This window comes from Apteryx rowi, unplaced genomic scaffold, assembly GCF_003343035.1.
Source record: "Apteryx rowi isolate R43461 unplaced genomic scaffold, aptRow1 scaffold_651, whole genome shotgun sequence".
Classification (NCBI taxonomy): Eukaryota; Metazoa; Chordata; class Aves; order Apterygiformes; family Apterygidae; genus Apteryx; species Apteryx rowi.
In genome coordinates, this window is record NW_020450929.1 from 273,540 (window position 1) to 296,436 (window position 22,897).

General features: G+C 47.7%; 2 protein-coding genes and 2 non-coding genes across 4 annotated transcripts in view; all 4 read right to left on the bottom strand.

Annotated features, from left to right (window-relative positions):
- Positions 1 to 487: 487 nt before the first annotated feature.
- On the bottom strand, positions 488 to 6,311 carry RPL13 (ribosomal protein L13). Its single transcript, XM_026084857.1, has 6 exons — positions 6,202 to 6,311; positions 5,805 to 5,920; positions 5,195 to 5,336; positions 3,497 to 3,670; positions 1,709 to 1,765; positions 488 to 690 (listed from the first exon to the last, which is right to left on the bottom strand). The coding sequence occupies exons 2-6, from the start codon at positions 5,906 to 5,908 to the stop codon at positions 532 to 534; spliced, it is 636 nt and encodes a 211-aa protein (XP_025940642.1). The 5' UTR covers positions 5,909 to 5,920; positions 6,202 to 6,311; the 3' UTR covers positions 488 to 531.
- Positions 3,725 to 3,812, bottom strand: LOC112975157. Its single transcript, XR_003256492.1, has one exon. It is a non-coding gene; the product is annotated as a small nucleolar RNA MBII-202 (small nucleolar RNA).
- Positions 5,496 to 5,573, bottom strand: LOC112975156. Its single transcript, XR_003256491.1, has one exon. It is a non-coding gene; the product is annotated as a small nucleolar RNA MBII-202 (small nucleolar RNA).
- Positions 6,312 to 7,548: 1,237 nt separating the features above from the next.
- Positions 7,549 to 22,897, bottom strand: part of SPG7 (SPG7, paraplegin matrix AAA peptidase subunit) — a gene marked incomplete at its 5' end in the record, with an annotated part of 40,374 nt that continues 25,025 nt past the window's right edge. The window contains 8 exons of the mRNA XM_026084848.1: positions 7,549 to 8,292; positions 10,069 to 10,146; positions 11,210 to 11,373; positions 11,948 to 12,104; positions 13,285 to 13,400; positions 16,747 to 16,857; positions 17,932 to 18,034; positions 19,274 to 19,398. Coding sequence (XP_025940633.1) covers positions 8,083 to 8,292; positions 10,069 to 10,146; positions 11,210 to 11,373; positions 11,948 to 12,104; positions 13,285 to 13,400; positions 16,747 to 16,857; positions 17,932 to 18,034; positions 19,274 to 19,398 — 1,064 coding nt within the window. The remainder of the gene's footprint in view (positions 8,293 to 10,068; positions 10,147 to 11,209; positions 11,374 to 11,947; positions 12,105 to 13,284; positions 13,401 to 16,746; positions 16,858 to 17,931; positions 18,035 to 19,273; positions 19,399 to 22,897) is intronic.

Sequence of the window (22,897 nt, forward strand, 5' to 3'; positions counted from 1 at the left end):
TGGGAAAAGGCAAGCAACCAGCATGGAAGTTTCCAGCAACACAAGGGGCTTCCCAGAGAGGAAGGCCGGGGTACAACTGCCTGGGTACAGTGCCACAGCTCAGCTAAGCTGCCCTTTACAAGCAAAGTTGGACTCGGCCAAGCTCTAACGCAGGAGGAAGCCTGTGCTCTGTCCCAGAAGACAAAGCAAACAAGCGTCCCTGAAGGGAGCTGCGCAAGGCCACGGGGAAGGTGTTTGTTTATTCACTTGCCGCTTTCACGGAAATTCCTAGTCCATAATCGCAGCAAGTGAAACTTCCCATGCCTGACCAGCGACTCCCCCAGACTGTGTCCCTCCACGTGTAGCTGCCCACGATCTGCACCAACAAACCGCCTGAGTTCCTGCGCAGCACTGGACACGCTGCAGCACAGCAGACTGGTGCAGAGGGAACCAGAGAGCCAAATTCTCTGTCCCTTCTACATTTGCCCTAAGAAGACACCACACACTGTTACATTTCTACATTTTTTTATTAACAGTTCTAGGGAGAACAGTTCATTTCTTCTTCTCCACATCCTGCTCTGCAGCTTCTTTGGCGCGTTTAGCACGAATTCCAAAGAGTCGGGCATTTGCCCGGGCCATACGCAGGCTGGCAAAGGCCTTGAAGTTCTTCTCTTCTTCTGAGATAACACGGGCCTTCTCCCTTTTGAAAACCTAGTGGGAGCAAGAGCCAGACAATCAGACTATACATCAGAGGCTCCCAGAGAAGACAGTATTTATAAGGCTTAACACAATTATTCTCACTACATGGTTTTACACTAGCTCCAGGATGCAATTAAGAAAACAGAATTTATGCAGTCTGCAGGCCTTGCCCTTATCATCACTCCACCAGACACCTCCTTTCAACCAGTTCCTAATTTCCCAGTGCACGTCAGCACAAGACCAGAAAAACAAGCACAAAGCGAAATCTTAGTCAGGTTTGTGGTGCACAATCAACACCACTGTTCAGAAGTAGCAGCAASGGTTTCGAGACAGAAAGGACAATCTCCCCCCGCCTGGGCTGTCCTGCTGCAGGCTGCCAGCACGCACCCCTCCACCACCGCAAATGGCAACCCAGAAGTGCTCCAACCTCCGCAGGGGCACAAGCTCCTTCGCAAAGATAGAAGCGGGCAAATTTCCCTTCTGCCTGGAGGACACAACGCTGAGCACGTACATGCACTGCAGATGCTTAGTCAGCACGTGTTTTAACCTGAGTCCTCACAGGGGTCTGGCAATTTTGGTGGATTTTTGTCCAAGTTCCACCTTGGCCTTCTCTGGACTGTCTACACAGCTATGCTTCTACCACAGTTAATTCAGGGCAAAACTGGAATATACGATTATTCCCAGCCAACAGGTCATCTCAAATACCCTAACATTGCTTCTGGGTCCAGAGGAAAGCTCCAGTCACCACAGTTCACAATTTCAGGACCCTCTGAGTTGATAAGAATTTTCGTGGAGCTCCAAATAGTTCTTTGCAGTCTGGTTTCTCAGTGTTGCATAGCAAAGAGCTCAAGTTACACTCTTGACAAAACCCAAGGACAAGTCTGACCTGTTCTTGGGTTTTTTTGATTCAGGATGGGAACTGTCTGAAGAGAGCAACCCTTAAGTGTAGAGCAATGAGAAGAGAATCCTCTCCAGTAAGTTTAAGTCTCAACTATATCACACAAAGCACACGATTTAAAGCCACACTTACATTCCTGATCGGCATAACTGGTCCAGACAGCTGAGTCGCCATCTTGAGTTCCTCAGCCTGCAGAACAAGAGGGAAAAACACATTATTGTCAGGAGTATAAAAAGGCATCTGTTAGAGCAGTATTTAAAACTTTTCAGTCTCGTACCTAGATTTAAAAGCTGCCTTGCACACAGGTACCTAGCTTAAACACATTGCTGACTATCAGAGATTTAACACTGGTAAAGAATTTAACATTTCACTAGTGCAGCTGTTAGAAACTATCTGGCACAGACAAACTGTATCAACAACCTGTGTTTTTGTCTGGCTATCAGTCAGCACGGATCCGGCCAGTTCTGCCAGCTGGAAAAGTGCTGAAAACTACTATGTCATTTTTAGTTTGACGACTCTGTGTATTCCACAGCAGTTCCATCTAAGGCTAATTTCAGCTTCTTGTATGAATATGGAATTGCACAAAAATTAAGAAATCAGCTGTTTAAAATTAAGTTTAAACTACAAAGTTCAAATAAAAAATTGAAAGGGATCCCAGATGCAAATATCTGAATCTACTGGTATTGAAATTGGACTGGAGCATGCAAGCTTAAAACTGTGTGGGATTTAAGTTACAAGTCTGCATTGCTAGCCAATTTAAAACTGGAATAGAGTGAGTTTGGAAATGTTTTATATGCTACTCAGCAATTTGGAAAAATCCATTTTACATTCATGTGCACCCAAATGCACGTACCAACCTCCTCAGGAAGTTTAGACTACAGATTGTCCTGAAGAAAGGAGACCACTGGCATCAAAAATAGTTGCAACTTCAGGATCCTCATGTCTATACTTCTGCCAGTCCCACCAGTCAGATGGAAAGGAGCACCCCTCCCTACTTAAAAACCATTACACTGACACGTTCAGCAAAACTTCTATGTTCAACCAGGGAACGTAAGATGCTAAAAATCCTTCCTCACCCTGTTCTGAAAAGCAGTTCAAGAGAGGTCTGACTCTGTCTCTGTGGACTGTACTACAGTTAAGCTCAGGACTGACAGACTCTCCTGAAGACCGAACGTCAACCTCAACACACTACCTCTCATTTCAGTATTCGTACATCCCATAGGAAGTATGTGTTTTTCACAGAGAGAGCAAGAACAGACAAGAAAGCCAATTCTACTCTGGATCTTGCTGAGATTTCAGTGAAAAGCATTTTGTAAGTCAATAGCAACAATCTTCACAGAACGAACTTAATCACTCCATTTCACTAAGTTGCTCAACTGAAAAAAGTTTGCGCTTGCCTTCCGTATCTTTTCTGTGCAATACTTATCACAGCAAAACAGGTATTCCAGACAACAGACTTTTCAGCTACTCTGACAATTTTGCTTCACAAATTAAAATTCAACTGGTTAGGCAAAGATCAAAGCATCCCGGGTACCAAGACCACCCAGGGAGTTCAGCCCCAAATGCGAGCTGCACCTCTCAGCAGCACAGCAGTCCCTATGCCAAAAGCCACTCCAAAGCATCACCGTGCTCCGAGTAGTCCAAGGCAGCTTGTAACACAGCAGACTGCAGTAGAAATCAGTTCTCATCAGGCCTTGCCTTGCACTGCGCTCACACATCCTCTACACACGGGCATGGGCAACGCGGCTGCCCTCCCAGGGAAGGGCTCCTCCCCATCTAGAAAGTTTGTGTTCTGAAAAGTGCCTGAGAACACTTTTTGACTGCATACCAAAGCGCTAAGAGGACGAGCTGATAACCAGACCTCTGCAAAAATTATCTGAAACCAATTCCGTGAAGTGTTTTCAATAGTCAAGTACTTACAGAACTGTCTCCTTTCTTAGGTGCAGAAGGCTTCCGTGGGAAGAGGATAAGCTTGGAGCGGTACTCCTTCAGTCTCTGCACGTTGGCTTGCAGGGACTCTGTAGACTTGTTGCGTCGTCTGGGATCCACAGAGATTCCAATAGTCCGGGCAAACTTTTTGTTAATGCCAGCCAGCTAAAGAGAAATTATGCAGTGTCAATATTCAAGAACGCCTAATGCCACTGTGCTACTGAAGGGAGCCACTTTGGTCATCAGCCAGAAAAGGGTTCACGCGCAGTCATCACGGACTACAGAGATTCCGGAGAAAGCGTCATCATCCGACCCTGCGGCCCATCAGCAGCATGGTGGTCTGGCAAAAGGCACTGAACTATGCCACAGGTAAGATACGGACAACAAAGTTAAAATATCACACGGATCTTATACTACATAGTTTTTGCAGATGGATTCTCCCAAGACAGGGAAGTGCAACTCCAGAGTTGATTATGAGTGGGATGTTTACGCTCTGACACATGCCAGCCAAAAATTTATGAAGTTGACGTGTAGATAACTGGATAAGTGAAGGGGACCAAAAGTCCCTTGTACAGAAGAAGTTAAAAAAAATTCTTAGAAAAAAAAGAAAAAACCACCCTCATTTTCTGTTTAAAAGATAGAAATTATTTATGCACCATTTTGGTTTTCTTTAGTTTTCAGATAGTAGCAGAACACAAAGTAATGAAGCATTTAGCATTCAGAAGAACAATTTTACTGCTTCAATGCACTAACGCCACTGTTATAAATGTTTTAGTTAGATACCAAACAACACACAAGAGGAGACTGCGGATGCCAGCTGCCAGCAAACATTAACATTTATTCCTGCCCACTGTGTGGGAATATGTGGTGGGTTCGGCAGGCCACCACGATCCAACATTTAGCAGCTCAGCGGCTAAGAAACGTGCCTGAGACAACCTTACAGGAGGACCTTTTCCTGAAGAAAGGTGAAGGCATTGAAAGCTTCCCACGGTTTTTAAGTACTGCTAAACCAACCCGTAGCTACTGCGTGAAAAACCCAGCAGGATAGCTACGTGTCTTGGCACAACATCCTTGACTTCCGTCAGAAATGAGCTGATCATGGTCTACTTGTTCCTCAGCACAAACGGGTTCACACAGGCTAAATCCTGTAGGAGCTGAATAAATATGTTTCACAAGGAAACAAAAATGTTTAATAAAAAGCTATTAGAGCTTTTTTTTTTTTTAAAAGAAGTTTAGGAATCTTAATTAAGGCTCTGCCAGAATCCAATTTTAACAGTTTTGTTAAACTGACAGTCTGACCATGCAGACCGATATTTACTTTTCAAAGCAGCCTTTCACTTTGACACACACTATTGCTTCCCCATCCCACAGTTCCAAAGAAAGAAGTATACAAAAACATTATTTTGACCCTTTACAGGTAACAAAACGAGGAGTCCCCCCCCTAGCTAAAGGCAGTCTCAGCCAGCTTGAGTAGATCCTGACACTTCAGCAAATCACAGCTACTTACACACTACCTACATAGAGAACAAGCAGACAGGACAAGCGAGCTCCAGCTCTGTTCCCTGAGGAAAGCAGAACTGAACCATCAAGTCACAACTTCTGTTTACAACTGTGTAAACAAACCAGCTTTGAGGCATCAGAATACACCAACTTCACACACTGACTTCAGGATCAATCCTCTGTACTTACTTTAAGCTCTTCTAGACTGAAGCCTCTACCAGCACGAACTTTTGTGTGGTACCTAACAGTAGGGCACCTCACGATAGGTCGGATGGGCCCAGCCACAGGACGCGGAGCGATGCGGCGAGCCTTTGCTTGACGGGCCTTCCTCCTAGAAGGGACAGCAATGGAGAAAAAGTGTTTCTGTCAGATCTGTCACTTATAAAAAGCCAGCTGAGCTCCCTTCAGAGCGGCACCTGCTGCTCAGGGATCTCTCAGAAGCAAAACCCGGTGCTGGCCTAACAGCCAAGACAAACTAGTGTCTGCTTCTATGCAGCCGCAGTCATCAGGTATACAAGGGTTCAAGGGAATCATCAACGTGGTACAGCGATTCCGGAGACTTCTCATCACTTGACTGCAGCTGTCACTACACGCGCTGGAGCCAAACCCCGGCCCGGCACACCGCACCCAACAAACGCCCCATCCCTTTCCTAAATAAAGTTTAGGAAAAGCTGAAGCCAAAACCGCGGTTCTTTCGTGACCTAAGCACCCGGGCGCACGACGAGGGGCAGATCCCCCACCCACGCGCGCCGGAGCGGGGGCAGCCGGCGGCGGGACACGCGCTCCCTCGCTCGCTCACCTGCGGATCTTCCGGGCGGGCTGGTTGAACCAGGTGGCCACTCGCCGCTGCCAGTCCTTGTGGAAGTGCGGCTTCAGGATCATGCCATTGCGGCTGGGCGCCATGGCTGCTCAGGCCTGCGGACGCGGGCACGGCCGTGAGGGCGCACGGCGGGGCCAGGCCGGGCCCTTCGCCGGGGCCGGGCCCGTCCCGCGGCCCCCGCCACCTCCCCGAGCCCGCCGCAGGCCTAGGCCCAGCCCCAGCCCCATCAGGGTCCCCGAGACCCCCTATCCGGCCCGGGACGCGGCCCCAGGCTCCGCGCAGGGCCTCGGGCACAGCCCAGCCCGGGACGCAGCCCCCGGACGGCGGATGGCGGCGGATGAAGCCCCCCCCCGCCCGCGGCGGCGCCCCGACTCACCTCCCGCCACCGAAAATGGCCGACCGGAAAAGGAAGCGGCGGCGCCGAGCACGCTGGGATAGCAGGAGCGGCGGCCAATGAGGACGAAGGCTCCGCAGGGCCTGGCAGGCGGCTTCACCGCGCCCGTAGCAGACATGGCGCCGCTTAAAGGGCCCGCGCCGGCGAACGCCCAGGCTGGGAGGCGGAGGGGCACCGGCCGCCGTCCCCGGACCGAGCACAGCCCCGGGCGGCCGGGAGGAGCGGCCAGGCCTCGGCGCCGGGCCGCCTTCCCCCTTCCCCGCTTGCAACGCGTGAGAGCGGCAGAGCGTCTCCCACGCGGCAGGAGCCCGGGGGGCCGCAGCCGTGCGGGCCCCGGCAGCGCGCCGCTAGGGGGCACGGCCGCCGCGGAGCGCCCCAGACCCGCGGCCGCGAGCCAGGGGTTGATGCACAGCCCGGAACACAGCTAGGAGTTGAGGTCTAGGGTTTTTTTGTTTTCGTTTTTAATAAGATCAAAGAACACTTCAAATTTCATCTGCTGCCGGAAAAAAGAAAAAATGAATTCAAAGAACGAAYGCCTCGTAAAGAAAGGAACCAGCGTGGAAGGAAGAACCAAGCACCCCCCCAACGCAGAAGAAAACCATGCCTGTCCCCCAAAACAAGGCAGAGCCCCCGCAGCGCTCTGCCCGGTGCAGGAGACCCCCGTCCTGCGCGTGCGGGTGGCTCTGCGCTGGGCCCTGCCGAGCTGGGCCCTTGCAGGACATCATGCGGGATCAGCAGGAGGCTTGTAACTACGATTAAGTCCTGAGGGCTGGGAGCTGAGAACTGGTGGGGAGCGGGCTTAGGCTGGGGTCTTTCAGGTTGCAGCAAATCYTTATGGAATAATCCAAGCCAATAATCCCTCCTAAAGGAGCCTTATCCAGCCAGAACGCACCAGGCACCAACAGTCATTTTAATGCTGTCCTTGGGGAAGGGCTGTCAACCATTTCATCACAGCTTCCTTTGAAACAACCACATGGATGGAGACAGAGCAACTGTCAGCTTTTTATAGAGGCTCTCCGACGAACACACCTGCTTTTGTTCATGGTAACCGACACCACCTCTCCAGGAACCAGGGCTGGTTATGTGGTCCAACAACACACAACTCAACCATTCTCTACAATGCTAGTTTCTAACATCACACTGCTGGGTCATGCTAGGTTCTGGATGTGGGKTTTCCCAATCTTTGCTTGTGAAACGCTTGCTATAAAAACTGAGTACAAGCTGTTGGCCAGGAGAAAAAGAGCCCATGTCCTATGCAACTCCATAGCTATAAGCAGCTTCATATGTGCCAAAACACATACCTACATCTTGACATATTCTACAAACACAGCAGCACAGTAGGGACAATTTATTCTAGTGAAGACTTTTTTTTCAGTTTATATTTTATGTTCAGCAGCAGAGAAGATCAAAGGTTACAGTGGAGTCACATAACTACAGCACCTCAGCCGGCTCYGAGTCTCAAAGGGATTTCACTACACCGACCATTCTGGCACTGAAGGGAATGGCAGTGCACTCCTGCTACACAACATGGCACAGCTAGAGGTGGCTTACAAGGACTCCACAGGATCTTTCACCCCTAAGAACATCTACACTGCTCCTCTGCCCAAGAAGTCTTTCCAGCAGATTAGACTTACCCAACTCCTAATCACCACTATCCTGCAGAGAATCAATTTCAAAATCCTAAGTTCTCCTTCCTGCAGGGAACAGCTCATTACAGGAGCTGACATCACCATCCCTTAATCTTTGGGTAACAGCAGCACAGAGATTCCCTGCTCAGTATCTTTGATTCCAAAGCTGAGAAAGGAAAGGGTCTGTGTTTGGAAAAAGCCTTTACAGTCCTCCCATTCCACATCAGAGCAGGCTTCATACTGGTCTCAGACGTGGTTCTTCCTCCTCCTCATGGTTTGGTGGCTGCTGGGGCATCTCTTCATCTCTTGTGTCTTGCTTGTCTCTCTCCGCTTGAAGCCAGCTCTGGGGAGCTATCATTTTCTTTGGCCCATAGGGTGGAGGCCCAATCAAAGCTTCAATGTCATCATAATTTATCACTTCTTTCTCCAGGAGGGCGTTAGACAGCTAGAAAGAGTAAACAGAGCATACTGAGGCACAGGGGTTTGGAACAGCCTCTCTGAACTGATCTGAACTCCTCTCCCTGCCAGCTCAATGCACATCTCAACATCTGGACACAGCACGTGCTGGAGATCACAAGGAACAGACCCCTGGCTATCGCACTACAGATGGTGTAACCTGAAAGCCTGCTGGAGTTAGTACTAAGTTCTCCAAGCAGCCGGCACCTTTTACAAGCATTTTTGGCCAGGAATACATAGTATGAGTGGAGGCAGTAAAGCAAGCTCTGGGAAATGATTTGGTGAGTCAGAATTCCAGGGACAATTAGAGAGGTACCCTTCCTGCCACTGTCACTGCACCTGTGGTGTCACCTGGGTAAGATGCCGGAGTAACAAGCAAATGAGACCAGAGCCAGACCCTCCCCTGAACACATAGGTAACGTAGCACAAAGAGGTAACACAGAGCCGTCTGTTCCTGCAGGCACGGGCTGAAGGTCATTAGAAGGTGCTCTCCAGGAAAGAGAATTCTCTGGCCCCTCTGCCAATAGAAGGGCCGCGTTTGAGCAGCAGGTGGCTGTCAAAGACACGGAACTGCTCAACTCTGCTGACAAGATGCGACACGCTGATCTGGCAACTGAAACGTTTACTCTGTAGGTATTTTGGCTTCACTTAAAAGTTTTTCCATCGTGAGCCTTTAGCAAATGTCTGACTGCTGCTAAACGGAAGTATCAGAAGAGAGGAGGCCTGGAGAGAGGAGATCTCGTCACAACGCCTGGCTTCAGAGCACTCCCAGCGTGCTGTCCTGCTGTGACATGGGCAACAGCAGGGTGTCCGAGCAAGCAAGTTCTGTCTACTTTACTGTGCGTGGAAGGGAGTCCTGCAGTTGGGTGGATGAAGGTGTTTTGTTTTGTGTGTGCACGCGTGTGTGTGCGCGCACGTGTGGTGTTTTTTTTTTTTTAATTAAGATGACTTGAGGAAAAGGATTGTTTTATTTGCAAAACATGCAACACTAAGTTGCCTCCTCGTCATTTTGGACGCTACAGACTAGACTCCTGAAGGGAAGATCCAGCATCTATATAGGGAGCTGCAACCCAGGCCCGGCCCAGCGGGGCTGGTACTGACCTCCATGGCAGAAAGGTGGGGACATGCTAGGGTGACTGGCTAGAGGACACTCAGGACACAAAAGGAAGGAGGCAAAGCTCTAGTCCTGCAGCAGGGACTCCTCAGTACATCAGGTGCCAAGGAGCTGGCAGGTGAGAACTGCCTGGTGTCACTTGAGGGCCTGAGCCAGCATCAGTCAGCTGAGATGACAGATCCTGTATTTTTTCCACCATCCCCAGAAACTGTCCACCTGATTTCTGTACACCTAGAGAACCTGGCAGGATGAGCTGTTCCTGCCTTTGCAGGCTCCACAGAAATGGTCACTGTCTGCTTTCCAGGAAATCACACGGCTAAGAGGCTAGCAAAGAAGTGCAGATGAGGGAGACGAGTTCTAGTTTCCAACCACCTCCATCCAGCTCCTGGACAGAGCACTCCTCCTCCTCTATCCTGCAAACACCAGCTGGTGTCAGGAGGCAGACTATCCACTGCTGGAGAAGGTACATACTCTTCCCTACGCCCACTCTTAATCTGGGGGATCTACAGTGAACAGTAACCCATGCCCAACAGCAGGAACAGAAGCCCAGCACCCCCACTACAAAACTTCCTAGAACCACACAGACACACTACAACAACCAAGCTACAGAGCACAAAGCAGCAAGGCCAGAAACACCAGTAAAACACTCACCATTTGCAGCTTGTCCCGGTTGTCCAGTAAGAGTTTCTCCGTGCGTCTGTAAGCCTGAGCCACCAGCACCTTTGCTTCCTAGGAGAAGACAGTAACAAGAAGAGATTTGGAGCACAGGCAGCAGCAAACATAACTTGCCGATAGACACAGAGTACCAAGGGATGCAATCTGCAAACTGAGCTAGGCTTCCTACTGATAGAAAAGGGGTCCCACTGACAGAAAATGCATATAAACCTTCTGAAAAAAGAACAAAAGAGTATTTATGATAAGCAACAGTAAACTCTTCCACCAGCACAACTCTCCAAAGAGAGTCCCAGCTGACGGGAAAAGCAGTCTAACTAAGGAGGCTGTCCACTAGCAAAAGAGGTAGCTCAGCGCAAATCCCAGGGAAGCACAACCATAGTGCTTCTCAAACAGCTTTTCAGTTTCCAGCTATTTGATTTTCCAACTAAGGCAAAGCTTTTTGTTTTTTTTTCCCCAATCAAGGAAAGCTCAATTTCCTGTCAAAACACCGGCTAGTATTTTTCAGTCAGTCATTTGATTAGAAAGCCTCTCTGACCTAGAAACTGGAGACATTTAAATTGTGCAACTGAGATTAAGCCACATGCTTCTTGTAGTCTAAACATTGCATAGGCCTTAGATATACATGGGACTGCTCAGGGTCTGGAAAGACCTTCACACAACAGAATCTTTCCCTAGCCTGGTACTTGTCCTCAGTTCCACAATCACACCAGTCTCCCAAAATCCTGCTTTCTCCCCCCTGCAAAGCCTTTCTTCTCTTCAAAGGTCACATTTGCACCTCCTTCTACCTCCCAGCTCAGCAGGGCCTTGTCCACACTGGAATCACAACCGCAGCTTTCACAGTTTTACACATTACAGGATATTTCATAGCTACTCAGTGCAGCTCCAGGCAGCACAGTGCTACTGTGCTGAACTCACAGCTTTACATGATTCTGCCTGCTCTTAAGGCCTCACTGAACAGTCCTAACACAATATAATAGAATAGATTAGTGTTCAGCTGCAGGAATTTTCCTAATTGCTAAAACAAATACAAAGCATTCGGATGCAAGTTACTTGCATTTTTCAGTGAACTGCCAAAAGCAAAGAACAAACGGGAACACACAATCAGGGGTGGCCTTACGTGGTCCATCATCTGCTGAAGTCCCTGGCTGAAAGGGCGCCGACCAATTCCAGCTGCACTCTCCAAGTCCGGGAAGGAGAGCTGCCCGATGCTGGGCACCATCCCATACTGCTTCACCATGGAGTAGGCTATCTTGGTCACCCTCTTCAGGTCATCCTGTGCTCCTGGGTAGGAGGGGAAGATGCAATGCTTGCCAGCTCTCTGAACTGAGTACAAGAGGAGCACATGTCCCATACAAAAACGCGTTCCTCTAGTTGAGAGACCAGAGGAGCTGCAGGGGACCATGGAAGTGAACACTCCACCTTCTGAGGGACTTTACTATGTGTGCTGCAAAACCTATCTAGGACACTAAGTGAACATGCTGGCAGTTAGCTCATGTTGGAGTGCTTAGCTGCCACTGCCCTGCCGCCAGCCATTTGGATATAACTAGCTGGAATCAAGGTAGAGAGCTCCAGGCTCTTCCACCAGCCATGAGTCTCACCAGGTAATCATATCTGTAGCCTTAGGCTTCAGGACAAATCTAAGACAGTAAGGTAGCACCTGCAATGTGAGACCTTTAGGCTCACAAAGGCAGGCCCAAGATTAAAGCAAGCAAACTGACATTTCTCCCTTCCTGCTCCCCAAGGTGGGAAACCTCTGTGTGCTGCTCAGATCACCCTTGGACAGAGCAGCAAGTGCAGAAATTCAGGCCCTCTTAGCACTAGCTCCACCTGCCCATGCCAGGGTCTAGCTCCTCACCTGTAGTGACTTTGTTAAAGGTGATGGCCTCGGACACTCTGCCCCCGAGAGCCATACACATCCTCTCCAGCAGCTGTTCCTTGGTGAAGAGGTACTGCTCTCTTGGAAGGATCTGAGCAAATCCCAGAGCTGCATTCGTTCGAGGGGCTATGGAAACCTGCAACACAGAGTAGCTCCATCAGTTCAGAGAACAAAAGAGCTCCCAAATATTGTCGCAGAGGGAAGAACAGGAAGAGGCCTGCACTCCCAGTGAGATTTGTCAAAACCTCATGGGGCATGCCGATCTACAGAGACAGGGCCAAGAACTGCAGAGTTCCCATACTGAAAAATCTGCCTTCACAGTGGCAGACATGCACTTTTTGCTATTACAGAGCAAGAAATAAAAGGAAATTGTCCTTAACAGCAAGACAGTGAAATGCTGAGATTTAAGAGTGGCTTTGGAGGATATAAACCAATTTGAATTTGCTTTACTGTGTTCCAGAGTCACTGAGACTACCTGGAGAAACATGGGATGTCTTTAGAAGATAAGAATCACCTCCCCTATCTATTAAATGCAGCCACATCTTGTTGAGAGTAATTAACAACAGTTCATCTTATACAATAGGTCATTCACAGTGAATTTGCTGCTGGAGGTATGCCAAGGAGCTGTCATCCTTGTCACTTCCACCCCTCCCCCAGTGTCAAGGCTCTTTGAGGGAGGAGATGTGCATGGGAGAGAACACACCCTGGGGTCCTGAAGGGAGGTCTTTTCCTACAGAGAAGAGCTTCAGGCAGACAAACTCCCAAGCCTGTCAATATGAAAAAAAACCCTTCTCTTCTGATCAATCTCAGAGCAGCTCCTGGAATGGCCTGACTGGTATATTGGCACCAACATGTTGGCAAGTCATGGCAGGGAAAGAGATTGCGTATGCGGGCATGCACACACAGAGCAGTGCTTGTCTGGATGAGATGCAAGAATTGAGCAGCAGCATCAGGAGACTCAGTTGCTCCAAATGTGCCCAGCAACGGGGTGGCCAGCAGACATGTTTGGAGCGCTTTGCAGTTGGCTTTTAAATGCAAGACTACTCCTGTGGCTGATTATCAGCTTTGCAGCACAAAGCGTGATCAATCACTATCATCATCAGTGGAGCGCAGTAATAGACTTCCTCACGGCAGATTTGTCACTTGGTATTTTGTTGCAGTATTCACAGCTCCAAGCTCATGGAGGCCAGGGTAATGCAGTAGAGTTTAACTCAAGTGCTGCAGAACAATCAACATGCCTGGGACAGGGGAACCCCAAAGGATTCTCTCCCCGCCCAGTGACAGGCTTCATTACACAAAGCCGACAGTTGGGTTACCTTCATCACAGCCTCAGTGTGCTCCAGCAACCAGCCAACCAACGCATGGCCCGATTCATGAAATGCCACAACCCTCCTCTCTTCTGGTGACAGGATCTTACTTCTTTTGGCAGTGCCTGCAGGAACACAGACAAAGATTTGGTAAGAAAATAAACTGGCAGTAGGTGTAACTAGTAGAGCTTACTCTTGAGCAGCTCTGTGCACAACTTAGGGCAGCCYGTGGCTGAACAGCAGGCAAGCTTGCTATTGCACTCCATCTACGGAGAGGCAATAAAATGCCCTTCAATTACATGCTGCGGAAGAGGTGCCCTCTGTCCTTGCAGTAGAAAGCAATCCAAGCATGTCCACTATAAACCTGCACTCCGAAGAGTTCAGGCTGAATAGCAAGCTTTTTCAGTCCATCCCTGGTGGCTGTTTATATAATGTGGCCATGCACGACAACACTGGCAGAAACTTCTCCCCCTTCTCTCTTACAGACAAAATCAAACATTAGATTTTTTGTGTAATGATTAAATCACAGCTCTAAATTGCAAAGCTAGGTTCTGTTCACAGCTCTGCTAAAAGCATGTTACACTATATCTCTGCCCAGGGACAGTTCTGCAACAAGCCAGTCTACCATTTGGAAAAAACAGACTGGCTGGAGTATCATACTGATTTTTCTGTACGGTCTTTCAGTCCCTTAGGCAGAATATCAGAGAGATGCAAGATGTTGTATTATATATACCCATAATAAGAGAGCGGGCCCAGCTGAGATCCTTGTGCATTAGGAGTGTTCAAATCAGCACAAAACCAAGAGTATATACAAAAATCCTTCTCCAAACCCAGGAAATGTCTCTGATTACACACGGCATGCTCTGTATGAGCTTATTCCCAGGCTCCTGAGAACTAGCAAATTAAGCCATAACTCACACTTAATACTTCCTCCAAAAAGGTGATTTTTGGAAGTGTCTATTTTCCAGCCCAGTAGTCCGTAACACAGAATAAGCCCAATTAGGATTTCAAAAAAAAAATGCTGAATGGAAGTAAGGCTTCTAGCATGTAGAAAATACGTTAACTACAGAATAAACTGCATATCAAGCACTCATTATAGCTCTGCACATTGAATGGAAAAAAGTGTCAGTACTTTAAAGCGGATGTCTCCGCACAGTGCTAGGAGCTGTAGGGGGTAGAACAGGCAGAGTCAAGAGCAGCATTACACCAAGCTTGCTTATGTCTTGGTAAAAACATTCTATTAACATTAATTTTTAAACAAAGTCAAGAGCTTTATTAAACAAGGAAACAGCAAAATTAGCGTGGCAGATCTTGTAAAATTACTGCTCAGGGACCCTGCAAACCACTGTGCCCTACGAGGCACAATGGTGATGGAACAAAAGATTAATCACAACAGCCTTGATTTTAATCAGTCAGTTCCTTACCCTGCTTTCAGCAGCGTGCGTGTGCATGCGTGTAAAAAATAAAAACTTTGAACAATTCCGGAAGCGTTTCTTTGTCAGCCCACCTGGGACAGAGGGAGGGACCGTACTCTTCGCCATAGCACACAGTGTGCCTACAAAGATTGTTTCTTTCCCTGCATAAAGCAAGCTCCATGCAGAAGAGTTCCCTGAAGGCCTGTCCTTATCACACTTAGGAGAGAAATAACCCAGGAAACTACTCTGGTGCATCTTTGCTTGCCTGTGTACACAAACTCCTCCAGGAGCACAGGCTCCACTCCATCTTCCAAAGACAACCCCTAAATGCCTCTGTGCACCCAGCAGGTTTCCTCCCTTACTCCCAGGAGACCCGGCTTACTGACTGCTCTCTGTTCCCAAAGTAAAGACACAATGGGGACAACCGCAGAGAGGAGTCCTTGCTCCTCCCTTACAGCAACACAAAGCTTTAAGGATGACGGGGCCTCTGGACTTGCAAAGTTCTCTTTTGATTCAACACCACTGTTATTAAAACCAGAAGCTTATAATAGAAAGCACAGTAGTATCCTTTCTTCAAAAAAGCTTTTATAGCAGCTGAAATGCCCTCTGAATTGTGAAACCCAGAAGCATCCCTATTATTTGGCAAGGCAACATTTAACATATAGGCCTGTAGCAGTGATTAGGGCCTTTTAGACTATCTTAAGAGTAGCCAGGTCCTGATAACGTGAAGGAATCAAATTAAGCAACAAAGACTTTATGGCCTCCTAGATGCTACAGTGCCTTAGTGAAACAGGTCAGCTTATCAGCAGTGAAACTGCTGACACCCATGCGCTTTAACACCCACCACATTAAACCCAGATATCCCTCTTGCTACACATCCCCTGTGATCTTACTTGCTGAGCAACACCTTTTCACCCTGTCCTCCAAGTCTGGGGAACTAAGGTAAGGGTTGATTTTGGAACGAAAAGTCAAGTAGATTCTCACGAGTTTGGTGCCTTCTCCCCTGCGGATGGGAAGGTAAAGCACATATTTGCTCTGGCTGATTAGGACTTCTGCAGGACAACTAGATGTGTCGCTCTCCACTCTTGCAGCTGTTGAGTACACTTTGCTCTTTGTGGAAATGCAGTCAAAGTTATCTGAGCACTCCAAGGGTTTTAAAGGGTAGGTGAAATTGTCAGGAGTTTTCTTGAAATCTTCTCTTGAATGAGGAATTATTTAAGCACTTTCTGATAAAGTGAACATTGAAAACTAAATTCCAAGATCCAATACAAACATCCTGTTCCACAAGCCCTACTCAAAGCAGCACAGAGTGGCAGTCTGTTTGCCCAGGCTCACCCCCTGGTAATGAGCCTGGAAGCAGTTCAGCATTTGATTACGAGAACCAAGGCCTGGCTACAGGACAGTTCAACCCAAAACCCACTAGATTCAAATCCCTCAGGTGAAGTTAGGAGTTCTGGGAACTGTTCTCTCCTCCCCATAATATACAGCCACAGGGTAATCTCAAGAGGTTCCTCTGCTGGCACTTACACAGCAAGCGACAGGGAAAGGCTGACAGGATGTTCTCAGAGGGAGAACAGTGCTCCACTGTCTTTGAGTTTATTTTGTCAATGCAAAGCCTGAGCTTCCAGGAGGAGAAGAGGAAAAAAAAAAAAAAAAGCAGCAAGCGTCTTTTTGCATTATTTTGCTATTCATGTTTATGCAGCAGGTGTCCAGAGGAGCAATGGAAACGTAGAGATACTTTCACTTTTTGGATTTTTTTTTAAGCTTTCTTTTTTAAATTAAAAAACCCACCCAGATTTGAGTTCCCCTCTTTACAGTTTTGCTACTGGCCRTCTTCACTGAGCTATCGGTTCAGGCTGCCWGCAGATTCAGGAAGAACGATCCACTTGGGTGTTGTCTTTAGAGAAGTTTTTGCAATCTTCAAGACAGTTCTACAGGTGGGAACACAGTTAGGACCCATTTGCCTTCTTGGAACTTAACCCACTCATTTTAGCCTTTTCTTAACAAGTATGACACAGACTAGGAAGAAAACAACAGAAATGGTCAGACCACCTACCTGCAATGACTCTTTCCACAGCATACTCAAAGTTGAAAGTATCGATGGATTTGTGACCCTCTCTAGCAGCATGAAGAGCAGCTTCGTTACATATATTTGCTATGTCAGCTCCTACAGGCAAAAGTTTACAAGAATTACGTTTGTTATGTGACACACAGATTCCAGGGGACAGAAGAGGCAATAACAAATCTGGAGGAGGACCTAAGGAACTCAAATAGCCTGCACTGCAAGCTCCTCTTTGTTCCTTGGGAACAGAGAGCAAACTTCAGCCATGGTGTTTATGTTGGATTTGAACAATACAACTGTCTTGGCAATGAACACTGCGTTGCCACACACAGGACAGAGTTCAGCAATCAATTAAAAGGCTAAAGCCAAGGCTGGCTCTCAGCAACAGAGAAGTGGTGTGGGCAGTCCAGATTGGCATGGGCTGCCGCACTGCTCATACAGCGACCGCACAAACCTCTGTGCAGAAGAGAAAGAACATCTGTTCCGAGTTTGTGTGTGTGGGTGATGGTGGCGGGGGGCTGCTGGAAGAAGTCACGAAGAGGCAGCGTGCTGGGGCCTGTTAGAGGGGAAAACCCAGAAAGGATATTCCAGGAACTCCACATAAACAGGAACTCTGGAGCCCCTTACTCAGCACTGTTTCACACTCCCAGGGACCTACCCTGAAAGCAGGCTCAGTGCAGGAGTCAGAGCTGTCTGATTTTTTTACCCTGACCAACAAAAAAAATTGTTATTTATTTCTCCTATCATTTTAGTTTCCTAGTAACACGTATCAGCTTAAGAGTCCATCTCAGTGAGCTGAAGCGTAACAACACACCCTCAACAGCAGCTTGGACAAGACCACAAGCAGTGGTTCCTCCCCTCGGGAATTAGGATCCCAGGCACTATAGAAGCTTATTTTTCTCTACCCCCACGCCCTGCTAGTCCCAGAAGTCTCAGAAAATTGAAAATAACCACGAACAATTGCTCATCACAGCTCCATTCACTAGGGAGATGGTTTGGTTCCCACTATTTCAGCAGAGATGGAGAAGGCTTGAGGGAAGAAAAAAAAAAAAAAGCAGCAGCCTTTTAGACCAAAATACCCTGTTAAAACAAATCAAACAAAAAGCCCCAGGTTGAACTGGAAAACTAGCAAGTATGGAAGCAGGTAGAGCGGCCCAACAAGGATGCAGCATGTCATACCACTGAAGCCTGGCGTCAGCTCAGCAAGATGCTGCGAGTAGAAGCTGCCATCTTGGATCAGCTTGAGACCCTTCAGGTGCTGCTCGAAGATTTCTCTTCTCTCCTGTAAAGGAAACAGCATTTGCACAACAAGGAACATCTGGGCCCAGGAAGCCTTTGCAATACAGCAGAGTCACTGCCATCCATCACAAGCAGCTAAGGAGCAGCCAGGCTTCTGGCAGTGGGGACAGTGACACTGCCACCAGAGGGCAGGGCCATTCTTACAACGTTTTCATCCCACAAGAGTCCTGATAAACTCCCAGCTCTCAAATTGTATGTATGAAGGCTTACGGTGAGTCACTGCTTTCTCTCCCAGGGCCACTCTCCCCTCCTAACTTTCACTCTGGTCTTTTAACTTTTGTCTTACCTTAACAGCGTTTGCAGAGAAGGAGCTCAGAGCACCTCTGCCTGCTCCCTCCTACACTGAATGAAGACCCCAYCTACTAGCTACTCAGCCTGTGACCCTTTGACGAAGGTGGGGGTGAAGTGACGGCTGGCAAGTAGCCAGGGAGTGACTCATTCAGCTGGTCCAGGAGATCCTGATCAGAACAATGGGCTCAGTTGCCAGGGTTTTTCCCTTCCTCCTTCAGGGCAGCTGCACAGTTCATGCTTCCRGTGCCAGATTGTATCAGGCATTTAAGGTATTTTAACTGAAAACTCCAAGGATGACAGTAAAGCACAGATGGAAGAAGAGCAGCCTGTGCTGGCAGAGCACACACATCTTTACTGCAGCTGAGCTTATTTTCAAAACTGTGGTACAATTGTCAACACAGCAGACATGGTGGACTACCCTAGTAAACGGATCTAGAAGCATTCAGGAGGAGAAAGTCACTCAACAGGCTGCGTAAAGGAAAATGAGGAGCCTGATGAGGATAGTGCGGATGATAAACCGACATGACAAATGGTGCTCAAGGCACATTACAATTTGAGCTCTCCTCACAAAGGCAGCACAAGTTAACTTGCCAATTGGGTAGTTCCTGATTTCCTGGAGAGAGGACACATATTTCTGCATCTCCATGGCAAAGAGAACCTCACAGAAGAATTTGCTGCCAAAGCCCATACCAGAGCAAGCGCAGACACTTAAAAACAGCAAGTTGTCATTTCAGAAAAACAAACAAGTGCATTAGCATGTCAGCTCTTTGATTTAGGGCACAGGAATAAGAACGAAGGCAATCATAAGCCTGCCACCTCTATCTTCACCAAGCTCAGCCTTTGCCAGGCCAGTGAATCATYAGCAAGTAAAAGACTGGGACACCTGAGTCATTAGCATTATGGGAAGGACAGGGCAGTGGGTGGAACAYACCTGCAGTGTTGGAAGATCAATAAAGATGTGCCTGTCAAGTCTCCCGGGTCTCATCAAAGCATTATCCAAGACATCGGCACGGTTGGTAGAAGCCAGCACTATGACATGATCYGTGGTCCCCATTCCTGCAGCAAAACAAGTACAAACAAGAGGGAAGATTTTCACTATCACAAAGATGCTGCACTGCAAGCACACAAAGGGATGGGACAGGGCAGGATGCAGAGAACATCTTACGCAGCTTTATCACAAAGCCACATGGCGCTTACAGCATCCTCTGTGGCAGCTGAGGCTGAGGAAGTGTTCTTCTGTTCAGTTAGGAACACGAGACAGGAAGGGACCTCCCAAGTCATCCAACCCAGTCTCCGGTCATCACAGACGCTCTGAAATTTCCTTTTCACTTAATCCCCAGCTTAAAACCAATTTTGTTTTTTTTGCCACAACTGGAAATTGCTCCAATTGGAAACCAGAACAGAATCTCTCTATTCTGACAGGTTAGAATATGCCCTCTCAGCCYCAGCCTTAAGTCAGTTCCTGTTCGTTTAGTCCCAGGTTGAGCAAATATCACTGTTAGCCGAAATAACCTGTTCCTGTTAGCTGAAATAACCCTTCCCTCCCCAGTATTTCTGGGGAAGGCCCTCTCTGCTTCCATTTACTTTCAGTCTTCTGTCACAGGCAGGCCACTAGGATCACCGAGGGAGGGACAGGYTTTCTTCTGACCTGCTCAGATTAACGCAAAAAGAGAGGACATAGCCTTGCCATCCAGCAAGGGGCATGTTACAGAGCAATTTGCTCTGTGCCTTTTCATTCAACTTTTATCACTCAAAAGGCACCCAGGCACACTGCAGATCAGTGCGAGGATCAGTCCTGCAGAACTTGCAACAGACTTCATGTAGGCAGGGGCAGAATGCAACCAAGCAGCTTTGCAGCGATGATTAGCACACACTAGCTCAAGCCACAGCCGGGCAAGGCTTTGTCTCCAGGTCTTAAAGACAAAGGGAGCATCAGGATTTAGGGGCTTTGAGAGCAGCCTGAAGTATGGAGGCATCAAAGACAGGCAGGCCTTCCTGGGGAAGCCAGAGCACTAGCAGCTGGAGGAGAACAGAGAGGGGCAGGTGGCTGTGTTGCTTGGGTGGGAAGGAAGAGATCAAGTTGAGTCACTGAACCACACTGCTTATTTATTACATTCCAGCAGAGGCCCCCGGGTATGAGTCACCTGCTTACAGCAGATTTAACAGCCCTGGCATAGAGCAGCCTTCCCAGGGAAAGGACGCGTTAGTCCCATGTGCTTCCTTCGCTGCCAAGTCACACGCTGCAGAGAGGCAGCTTTATGCACGTAAGCCAGGTGAGTTGCAGCTCCCTCCAGCTCCACCGGAAGAGCTGCCAAATGTGTCAATGTACAAGAGCTCAGCAGAGAGATTAAAGTTAGAGGTAAGTCAGAAGATTGGCTCTTTCAGCTTGTGCTATAGCAAACCTCAGTTCTTCCTCCCTGCAGGAGGCTGTCCAAATAAGCTCCTGAAGACGACAAAGCCCATGATCCTTCAGGTGTGTATTACAGTGCACTTTGGAGTGTGATAAATAAGCAGAGAAACTGGCAGGCACTCGGGGGATAGCAAGCTTCATTCACACAGCAAGACTAGACAGTACAATACATTATCTGCTTTGCAGCTGGGAAGACTCAGTCTTAAAATGGGTCTAACTATTAGAACGAGTTTAACTAAAACAGAACCACAGAACGCATCCTTCTTGCATCAGCTTTTGCCCCACTTGCTCTCAGTATGCATCCCAGTAGGGTGAAACACGGCTCCAAGAAATCTASAACAGCGACCTCCGATTCACGTTTGTGTTCCCAGTGCAATGTCACCTGGCATGTCACAGGCTTTGGCTTCAACAGGCAAGGATCAGTCATATGACCAGTCTATGAAAACACCATCTCAGTCATACCAACAAGTTARAAACGGCAATGAAAATTTAGCCTAAAGAGAGCCTTCATATCTGCAGTGCTTGTAACTGAAGCCACTTTGAAAAGGAAAGAAAAAAAGGATCCACTTGAATTGGTAAGAGCTCTGCTTCCCCACAGACACAGAGCATGTTACTTGGATGGGCATCTCATCTGCATTATTACACTGCRTAATTTTACAGCTGTTTGTTCAAAAGCATTTTGGGCATCATCTGCGTACAGTATCAATGACAGAGCCACCTTTGTAAGGGAAGCCTCCAGGCAGAAGCATACGTAAGAGCATAACTCAGGGAGGTCCTGCCTGAGCACGGCGTGTGGAGAGCTGCTGCCGAAAGATGYCCCACATTTCATTCATAAAACACAGATCAGACCAGGACATTCAAGCTCCTCTGTTCTGAATGCATTTGAGAGGAGATGTTTGGGTCACATCCCTCTTCTGCTTGTTTGCAGTTTGCATGTGAAGATTCACTATTCAAACCAGGCACCTGTTTGGACAAAGACTGTAGTACACACATCACTCTCCTTTTAGAGACAGCTTCAGTATATACGGGGTCCCTCCCATCCCTCCCCTTCTCCCACCAGATCCTGCTGCTTCCAGAATATGAAGAAAGCTGTCAGAGTGAAGGAAACCAAGGTCGCTTGTAGAGGAGCACTATGATTACTCTGAAATCTGCATACCAGAATTACCAAGCGTCAAACTACACATTCATCCCATATAGCTTAGCGTAATGGCTTTTTTTTGGGTGTCCTCATCCTTCCTCTAGCCTGCAGAGGAGGTTCCCATACAGCTCTGACCTTCCTTTTCTTTACCTTACCTCTGAGTAATCTCACCCAAAACAAAGAAATTCAACATTCACTGGTAAGCTGATTATCCACAGATCTCCTTCTATACTTTTTTCCCCCCCTCAAATTAATAGCTGAACTCAGCTTTGTGGTGTTGCCTTCCAGAAGCTCAGCCATCAATTTAAGCTAAAAGACAGCTAAAACAGAGGTCTTACCCTTCTGTTTCAGGGCTTCCTCATTACAAACACTTACCACTCTTCCACTTGTGCTTGCGTAGAACTGTTAACCTCCCCAAAACCTTATGCACCATTCTCCTGAAAACTTGATTTCGCCATGATGCACATAACACTTCAGTGTTCATTTGGGTAACATGCTCTGTTAGATAACACTCCAGTAACACGTGCCAAGATCAGAGCTTCAGAGTACAAGCCAATATTAAGTCCATGTTTCTTGTACTAGCCTGACAGTCCTTGCCAGCTGTCTCTCATTTGACATTGTAAGCTCCTTGGGCTATTTTTTAGCATGTGTTTGATAAAGCACTTAACAAAATGAAGGACTTAGTACATGATCTGTATGAGACACGAATAAATAACTAGGCAATACAAACTTATAAATAAACAACTAGGCAGCACATAGCAAGCAAGTTGCTTCTGTAGGGACTTTTAAAGCAAATATGGAAAATATCTGTGTTCTAAACTCACTTTCAAAGGGAATTGTGCCCTAATTTCTGAATTAAGACCCCCCCCCCCAAAAAAAAAAACCACTAAAAATTTTAATTCTAATTCTGCACCTAATTTCTACAGACTGGAAGAAATCACAGCCATTTTCATTTTTAGCACAGAGATGCAGATTGCACAGACTACATATTCCTGAACAGTCAGATG